This window comes from Uranotaenia lowii, chromosome 3, assembly GCF_029784155.1.
Source record: "Uranotaenia lowii strain MFRU-FL chromosome 3, ASM2978415v1, whole genome shotgun sequence".
Classification (NCBI taxonomy): Eukaryota; Metazoa; Arthropoda; class Insecta; order Diptera; family Culicidae; genus Uranotaenia; species Uranotaenia lowii.
In genome coordinates this window covers 361903755-361913341 of record NC_073693.1, presented here as the reverse complement: position 1 = coordinate 361913341, position 9587 = coordinate 361903755, and the positions used below count along the sequence as shown (strand labels likewise).

Genomic DNA, 9587 nt, shown 5'->3' with positions numbered 1-9587 from the left:
TTTGTTACGTACACTTGTTGAGCGTGTACAGATGAGACGGGACAATTAACCTCAAAAACTCTCGGTACTAAGAACGGGCGGTCGGTCGACAAACATGGTCGTTTTTGAGGTTGATTGTCCCAAAACTAAAAAGTGTTTGTGAAACAACCAGCATAATATCACGAACACTACCAGCGGCAAATAGGACTATTCTTACAAGGACAACTGGTTGTAAAACAGCTGCCAAAAGCTACGACTAAACTTATGACAATTTTTCTTTTACATTTACTTTTGTATAAGTTGAAGTTTTTCAGTTATATGTGAAACAATAAAAAACAAAAGTCATATACTAAAACAAAAATAAAGCATTGCAGCAATATTTCCATGTTTCATAATTAAGGAAAAAAAAAAATTGTGTGCAAAATCACATACTAAAGGTAGTGAAAATTCAATCCTTTAACTCTTGTGGTTATGCAATTTTTAAAAAATGGTTGTTCTAAATTCTTCGTCAACGATCATATATAGTACTTCAAAATATAAGTAAAGTGCTATGCTCAACTATAGTTTTTTGTAGAACAAATATTTTATTAGTAACACTTTACACATGTATGGCTATTCGTGTCTTGAAAATTATTACACTTATGAACATTTACAAAGTAACATAAAATTCCTCTAAAAATCGACTAGGCAATTAATTTTTTTGTTGGATATCCAGCAGATTTTCAATTCTTTCCCTATTATCTCCTAGTACAAACGAAAATTGTTAGCAGGCATATACTACTGTTCTACGCAAGAATGTCCCATGTGACTTTTGGGTCATTTTCACTTTTTTGCTGGAAACTGCTTATTATGGTGTTATCTTTCGAATACAAACACAAAAAAGTATACTTTGTTCTGAACATCTACGAAATTTTCATCTAGGTGGTTGTCTCTATGTTGATGTTTCTACGCAAGAATGTCCCACTGAGAAAAACTCTTCAAAAACCACTCGACTTTAACAGAATTTCTCAAAAATCGCTTCAGTGACACATTGTACTGTAATGTTGAACGTTAAATGTATTTTTTTTTTATGAATGAAGGTCACAGGGATGGACAAGGGAGAGGGGGTCACTTCGGTGAAAACTTTTACTCCACTTCCGGTTCAGATCCATCATTTTGTCTTATTTTTGGTTCCTCATAATAAGCATATTTTCGGATACTTATAGTATTTTTTGGCCTACGTTATCGAAGCTCCAGAATGTGTTATTCAAATGAGCTCGATCATCCCGGCTAATATGGTTATGGCAATGCTTCCGGTTTCCACAGGAAAACAATTAATCGATGCGCAATATTGCGCTTCCGCGTAGAATCTTCCTTGATTATTTCTTTAATAGTTCTAAGTTTTAAAAAAAACTTGAATCGGATTCATTTGGATCATCCTTAAACTTAGAAAAAACGTTTTAAGAACCGTTCTGACCAATTCTGATTTCGGTGTCATTGAATCAGAGGAAATCGTCATTACTGTCTGTCACTGTTCTCTAAACTTGACTCCAAACCGTAAACCTTAAGCATCAATAATGCGCTCATCTTATCTATAGTTTTGAACGCTCAATTATATTTTTTTCCAGGAACACTTTAAAATCCTTCCCGTTCCCGCACAATAACAAAGAAAAAAAAGAGCTTGTGTGACAGTTTTTCCATAGAAACAAAAAAACACACGCTCATATTCTACGCAAAAGTGTCACACGAAGCGTTCTTGACGATTATCTTCTGCTTTGAGGAAAAAAATCAAAAAGTAAGTATAGATTCCAATGTAAATTGACCAACTACAAAAACAATATGCATGAAAGGTGCGGAAGAGCCATAAATTTAACGAAAATCCGAACAACAGATCAAAATTTCAATCGCGTTTTTCTCGCTTGGTCGTTTTTACACATGGGACAATCTTGCTTAGAAGGGCAGTATAGGTAACTAAAAAATTTTGTGAATTTTTTAGCGAAATAAAAAAAATAGCTTTTAGGGTTAAAACTTATCCGTATTCGTTCAGTTTTGCACCGGTGCAATATCGGTAGTGTATTTTTGCTATTTCGTGTTCGTTTATGCGCTCAGTTTTGCACGGGTAATGAACTGAGCGTAGACGAAGACAACATCTTATTAGGAAGAGAAGTAGTTCTCTTCGAGTTGATTGCTCTAAGAGCATCTGTATCCGTGGTCCAAACAGCTGGTTTAAACCCAAGCAACGGCATCCGTGTTTCATTATACCAGTTTCATCTCAACATTTTTTTAAGAACCGGTATAAGAGCACCTGTATCTGTGGTTCAAATAGCCGGTTTAGACCCAAATTCCTACCCAAGCAACTGCATCCGTGTTCCATTATACCAGTTTCATCTCAAAAATTTTAGAACTGGTATAAGGATTGCTCACTAAGGGCATCTGTATTCGTGGTCTATTCTTGGGTCTAATTTATACAAGAATTGAACCAAAGAAATTAGATCCGATCCAATGAAAAAACTGGCAACTCGATTCGTGTTCCATCAACTGTCAAACGGTTTAGAACTGCGTCAAATTGGATCCAAATCTCATCAGTTTTGGATCAATCCTTATACCAGCTCTAAAAAAAGTTGAGTTGAAACTGGTATAATGGATCACCAATGCGGTTGCACGGGTCGGAATTTGGGTCTATACCGGTTGTTTGGACCACGGATACAGGTGCTCTTAGACGCCGTTCTAACGGCGTGTTCGTAAATTGATTTTTTCTATCGAAGTGATTTTTTCTATCGATGTTGGCGTTCGTAAATTAAACAAACTGTATGCAAAAGCATTGGAAGGTGATTTGACATCTACCCAAACAAATCAGTTTAAGAATTTACACGCCGTAAATCCTTTGACAGTTAATGGAACACGAGTGGGGTTGCCAGTTTTTTCACTGGATTGGATCTTAATTTCGTTGGTTCAATTTTTGTATAGATCCAAGAATTGACCACGGACACAGGTGCTCTAAGCGTGCCTGCCAAAGCTCGCCCAGCTCTATTTTCCCGATTTTCAAACGCCATAGCTCAAAACCACTGGGCTCAACTTACAAGAAAACACCGACTGACACAGCGGGAAAATCGCGGCTAAAAATTCAAATTATTGCTGCGGTGCTGAAAATTGTGTTGTTTCAAAAAGTTCGCGAAAGACTCCAGAAAATTATGGATATCGATGATGAGCGCCTGTTGAACGAGGTAGCCGGAATAGGAGACAACGATAGCTCCGATCGAATGCAGGATGCTGACGAGGACGAGATCCAGATGACATCCAAGCAGGTAAGATTGCCGTATGTTTATTTTTTTTTGTAGGCCAACTATTTCATTTCGGTGTTCCTCAGGTTTTGGAAGCACTTCAGCGAGCCTGGTTGAATGAAAAGTTTGCCATCCAGATACTGCCATATGAGGAAGCTATCGTGGACATGGTCATGAGCCAGCTAGTATACATGGAAGAAAATCTGGCAAACACTAACAAGAACGAAATGCTCTACATTGCCCACCGAATGGAGGTGGAAAGAATACGGTACATGCTGGCCAGCTATCACCGGTGTCGGTTACAGAAGATCGAGGAATATGCATTCTACATCCTGGAGGAGGAATCCAAACGGCCCGATGACCGGAAACGGCTGTCCGTAGGGGAGAAACAGTTCGCCACGGATTTCTACAAAAGCTTAGAGAATCATTTTCATCAGCTGGCCGTCAGGCATATGCCACAGAATCACCAGGAAGACGAACAGGTCCGGAAAGTGGTACCAAACGTGGACGGTCACGTATTTATCAAGGCCAAGGAGAATGTGGCCGAATTTTCGATCAGCGCCGATCACGATACCATCAACATAGCGGCCGGATCGGTGCACATGTTTAAGTACAGGGATGTGGAACCGTTAGTTTTGGAAGGAATAGTAGAGCTTATTTGATACGGTAGTTTATTTATATTTATTTGCATCTAATGGGTTCCATTTTGAAAAAAGCTAGAACGTACCGAACACTCCAGCTTAGCATAAAAATGTTCTTTAGTATAAATAAGTAAGTAAATCGCCCTATTAGGAAAAAGTTAAATATTGATTAGTAAAAGTTTTGTGATCTACAAGGAATTTAAAATGTTTGACTTTGCTACTTTTTGAAATCTACATAAACAGTGGAAGATCCTTGCATCTATTTGTCCTCATCGAAACTGCTAATGTTCCAATCGGACTCTTCGTCGGCTCGTAGGCTGTGCGCTTCTGTGGGGGTAGAAAGAATCGGCGTTACTTCCTTGATCGCGCTAGATTTATTTCCTAGCTGGTCTGCATTCGAGCCAGCACCGCGATCCAAATCGAACAAGACCCTTTTCTTGGGTATCGGTTTCGGTTTTAAGGGAACGGTATCTAAAATGTCACTTAGGTCGGAATCGTTGCGTTTTTGGTCGTCGCTTGTGGCCACTTCTATTATATCCGGCGGGGGTGTAATACGTTTGACGGGCGTTTCTAACAGTCGATCCAAATGGTTTTCGTAATCGGTTCGAGTTGGTTGTGGCGATGCTTTGCGGGGCACATTTGCAGATCGCTCAAGAATTTCTGCTTTTGGGTTGATTTCTGCCTGAACTGTAATGATGTCGTCATTGGTTTCTCTAAGTTCCTGGAACGAAGCTGCTGATTTCGTTTTGAAAATATTGGTAGTTGTTTGTCTGGGCTTTGGAGCGGTGCTTATTTTGGTTTTTGAAGGTAAAATTTCGATGGGCGATTTTTGCTCAGTCACTTGAAATGTGGTTCGTAATTTTGGTACCGGTTGCAACGCAGCTGAATCTTTGCTTTTAATAATGGGAGCATTTTCGGTAGTTCGTTTCTGGTCAGGTTTATTTTTAACCGATTCACCCATTTTAGTTTTGGCAATTCGATCAACTTTAGCCAGAATTTGGTTTCTAGTTAAGAAGAAATTTCTGTTCTTCTTTCTATTTGCATCTCTACGACCAGCCAAAGCTTCTGCAGCAGCATTAAATTCTTCCTTAGGAAGGCTTTTGGTTTTGGAATCGATTCCTAAAGATTTCAATCGACTCTTAAACGTATTCAATATTTGCTGCTTTGGTAGAATAACAGGTTTTTCTATGGAAACCTCACTAATAGGTAGCTTTTCCACCTTTGGAAGTTTATCTTTAGCCTCTGTCACCAAGTACTTAGCCTTGGTCTTTTCCAAAGCCCGAATTTCGTCATCACTTTCCGAATGTTCCGAAGGGGAAGATTCTCTTTGTGATTCTACATGACTTCCCTCATCTGAATCGTCGTGATCTGGCTGGATTTGTACAATAGGTGTTTTCCGAATCGGTTCTACATTCTTCGTCGTGCTGTGCCCCACATTTTGACTCGTTTTATTTTCGATCAGTATTCGTTCCACAGCTTGGGCCGTTTGGTCCCGTTCCCGCTTGGCGACGGCTTCTTGTTGGGCCAACTTACGTTCAAACTGCTTAAACTTTTCCTCGTACACCGATTCGATGCTCTCGACCGTTTCCTTCACCTGCCGCTGGCTGTTTTCGTACATCTGCTCCAGCTCGTGGTACCGCAGCTTCCAGATGTTTTCGCTTTCGCGATCTGTGACGACCGGAGCCTGTTGAAATTTAAAATAGAAAGTTATTTTCCATCATTGTACTTAATAGGTTTTCATTTCCTTACGTTTTTGACAAGGTTCTAATTTTACTTAAGTTTAATTAAAGCTGCCTTTAAAGGACTAAAACGAATAAAAAGTCGAAAAGACTGGAAACAATTAAAAAAAAACGAAAAAATAATGGTAAGGATAACAGAAAAAAGACTAAAAACACAAAAAAAAAAAAAAAGATTTAAAGGACGAAAAAGACTAAAACAACTAAAAAGACTAAAAATATTAAAAAAGACTAAAAAGACTAAAAAGACTAAAAAGACTAAAAAGACTAAAAAGACTAAAAAGACTAAAAAGACTAAAAAGACTAAAAAGACTAAAAAGACTAAAAAGACTAAAAAGACTAAAAAGACTAAAAAGACTAAAAAGACTAAAAAGACTAAAAAGACTAAAAAAACTAAAAAGACTAAAAAGACTAAAAAGACTAAAAAGACTAAAAAGACTAAAAAGACTAAAACAACTAAAAAGACTAAAAAGACTAAAAAGACTAAAAAGACTAAAAAGACTAAAAAGACTAAAAAGACTAAAAAGACTAAAAAGACTAAAAAGACTAAAAAGACTAAAAAGACTAAAAAGACTAAAAAGACTAAAAAGACTAAAAAGACTAAAAAGACTAAAAAGACTAAAAAGACTAAAAAGACTAAAAAGACTAAAAAGACTAAAAAGACTAAAAAGACTAAAAAGACTAAAAAGACTAAAAAGACTCAAAAGACTCAAAAGACTCAAAAGACTCAAAAGACTCAAAAGACTCAAAAGACTCAAAAGACTCAAAAGACTCAAAAGACTCAAAAGACTCAAAAGACTCAAAAGACTCAAAAGACTCAAAAGACTCAAAAGACTCAAAAGACTCAAAAGACTCAAAAGACTCAAAAGACTCAAAAGACTCAAAAGACTCAAAAGACTCAAAAGACTCAAAAGACTCAAAAGACTCAAAAGACTCAAAAGACTCAAAAGACTCAAAAGACTCAAAAGACTCAAAAGACTCAAAAGACTCAAAAGACTCAAAAGACTCAAAAGACTCAAAAGACTCAAAAGACTCAAAAGACTAAAAAGACTGAAAAGACTAAAAAGACTAAAAAGACTGAAAAGACTAAAAAGACTTAAAAGACTTGAAAGACTTAAAAGACTAAAAAGACTGAAAAAAACTGAAAAGACAAAAAAGATTGAAAAGACTTAAAAGACTAAAAAGACTAAAAAGACTTAAAAGACTAAAAAGACTAAAAAGACCAAAAATACTAAAAAGACTAAAAGACTTAAAAGACTAAAAATAGTAAAAAGACTAAAAACACAAAAAGACTAAAAATAGTAAAAATACTAAAAAGACTAAAAACACAAAAAAGACTAAAAAGTCTAAAAGACTAAAAAGACTGTGCTATTTATGCTACGCTTTTCAAGAATGTAGTCGTGAGAATGTTTTCACTGATTTTTGCGTTTGAAGATGTTTCAAACTATGAATTTCGTAAATTCAATCATTCTATAATCCGTTTGTAACGCCTTCGAATTTAAACTGTTCTAAGCTTGGTTTTATACATTTTGCGTCGATTTCAGCCCTTTCGGCTGACAAATTTTTTCGCTTGTTTTACCCTTTTGAAGTTTTTTGTAATTTTGGCTTTTTGCGTGCTTAGACGTATTTGGTTTTTAACAGATTTTTGCGTTGATTTATTTATTTTCTCATTTCCTTCATTTTTAAAGCCTTTTTATAAAATATCTCCTTGATCATTCTCGGTCATGAAGTTTGCAATGTAAATCCCGTTCTTTTAATTAATTTTTGTATGTTGATCTCAATGACAGATGTAGACCTTTTATCTAAAATGTTACAATCTTACCTGCGCAACCGGCGGCACCACAGCCTCGGCAGAACTCTCCCGCTTCTCCAGCTCCTGGATGGTTGCAGCCAAATTCTGTCGAACCTGTTCAATTTCCCGATTAAATTTATCCCGCTCGATCGCCTTCCAGCTCTCGAACTGTTCCCGAACGATTGCCTCCACCTCATCCTTGGACACCAGATCCGGTTGGGGACTGGGAGACGAAAGTAGCGGAGAACGTTTCCGTCGATTTGGCGATGGCGTCAGTCGAACGGGAATCGGAGACAAACGGTTCGGTGGCGGCGTTTCGGGTTTGGCGCTTGTTTGGACCTCCTTTTCGTTGATGTCTTTCACGTCCTCTAGATTACTTTGGATCGCTATGCTGTGAAATATTACTTCTTCGATTGGCGGCTTTTTAGACTTTGGTTGAATGTTTTGGCCATTGTAGCACTGATGGCATCGATGATCACGGTTTCGTTGCTCCATCAGATCCTTTTCGGCCGCATTTAGGCGTTCCTTCAGTTGTTTGACTTCAAGTTCCAACTTGATTGTGTTAATCAAATTGGCATCAGTTTCGGAGAGTTTTCTAGTTTGTGCTGGTAGTTCACTTCCGCCTATCGATGCCGTTGAGTTAGTCATCACGAAATGGTCTTGATGTTTCCTAACCACGTGTGCGTTCAAAAGTTCGGAGCTTATAAAATTTTTGGTACATTTAGAACAAGGGAAGACAGTAGTTTGAGCTTGTAAGGATTCTGCTTTTTGGAGCTTCCGGTTAAGCACAATAAGTTCTTCATTTTTCCTTCGACATATCTTTTCCAGGCGGGAATGCTCTTTTTGGGCATCCTGGGCTGTGTTTCTTATTTCAACAACCGTTTCATCTAAAAATTGCTTACAGAACAGCAAATATTGGATACTGAATTGAGCCAGAATGAAATACTTTCCGATCGCTGGATCTAGGATTCGATTAGTTAGCAGGGTGCCAATCGAGACTTGGGCAATGTGTGGAATAAAATCGTCCAACTTTTCGTAATCCTTTTCACTCGATATAAGATGTGGATCTAATGAAGCTAAAAAAATAGTTTTCTAAATAATCTTTATCAGCTACTCAAATCCTTATAATTTCTACCTATGTATCTCCAGTCGATGCAATGACCGATGGACAAATCCCGAATAACGAATCCAGCTTCGCGGGCAATCTTAGGAAAATTGTGATTCCACTTGTACGACATGGCTGCTTTACGTCTGACTTTCAAAAAGATTACACAATCAAAGCTGAATCGAAAATCAGTTTGGCGAAAATAATTTACTACGTTTTAATGCTTTTGTTTTTGTTTGTATTTATAGTCATCAAAGATTAACAACGCTTGGCTGCAATTCGCGGACTGGAGGCATATCCTTGGAAAAGGACATACCCCCTCGATGCGCGATGCACCGTGAACACGTGGTTGCCATAGTAACGGAAACGACCCAAACATGTGCGTCGCTCCTGTTTGTTTACCATGGACCAATGTATTTCAATACGGGATAGGGTGTCCTAACGGGTAATTTCACTAGCTTCACAGTCAACATTCTCAATCTAGAATGCTTATGCTATGATTTTGAATTTAATAGAATTCAGATCCAAAATCCACATTAATATCTAGAATACAGATAATTTTGTTTTAAAAGCTTTTTGATCTAATCTGGAATAGCCATTAAAAATACGACATCAGAATGAAAAAACCATATTCAAAACTCAGCGTCAATTCACGGAAGGTCATGTGTTTAACATTTTTGTATGATTTTCGCGAGTTACCAGGATATTGGAAAGAAAATAGGTCCTTTCCCGATCCAAGCGGTCGTGCGGCCAATCTTAGGGCCATACAGTGGGTGTATTTTTTTCTTTACTTTTGATGATGGATTTGAAATAAAGGGTGATACGGTCTAAATTTAGTCAATCAAATTGATTTTTTTTTTCAAGTTTAATTAGTATAAAATTCAGGAAAAATATTCGGTTAGGCTTCTGCTTTTCCAAATCCGAATTGCCGGGCCTTACGCTTAACCCCTGTCATCAGATTTTGTACAGCCACCTTGTCCACCTTCTTCGCCGCAGAAAGCCAGTTTGCCTTGAACTGCTCGTCCTTAGCAGTTTTTTTGGTCTTCTTTAGGTTCCGCTTGAAAATAGCCCAGT

General features: G+C 37.6%; 2 protein-coding genes across 2 annotated transcripts; one reads left to right on the top strand and one right to left on the bottom strand.

Annotated features, from left to right (window-relative positions):
• The first annotated feature begins 3043 nt into the window (after positions 1–3043).
• LOC129754618 (DNA replication complex GINS protein SLD5) lies at positions 3044–3934 on the top strand. The gene is made up of 2 exons (XM_055750778.1): positions 3044–3263; positions 3326–3934. Exons 1-2 carry the CDS (start codon positions 3150–3152, stop codon positions 3899–3901), a joined length of 690 nt encoding a protein of 229 aa, XP_055606753.1. The 5' UTR covers positions 3044–3149; the 3' UTR covers positions 3902–3934.
• On the bottom strand, positions 3912–8819 carry LOC129754617 (cilium assembly protein DZIP1L). Its single transcript, XM_055750777.1, has 3 exons — positions 8544–8819; positions 7439–8484; positions 3912–5564 (listed from the first exon to the last, which is right to left on the bottom strand). Exons 1-3 carry the CDS (start codon positions 8644–8646, stop codon positions 4140–4142), a joined length of 2574 nt encoding a protein of 857 aa, XP_055606752.1. The 5' UTR covers positions 8647–8819; the 3' UTR covers positions 3912–4139.
• Between the last annotated feature and the right edge of the window lie 768 nt (positions 8820–9587).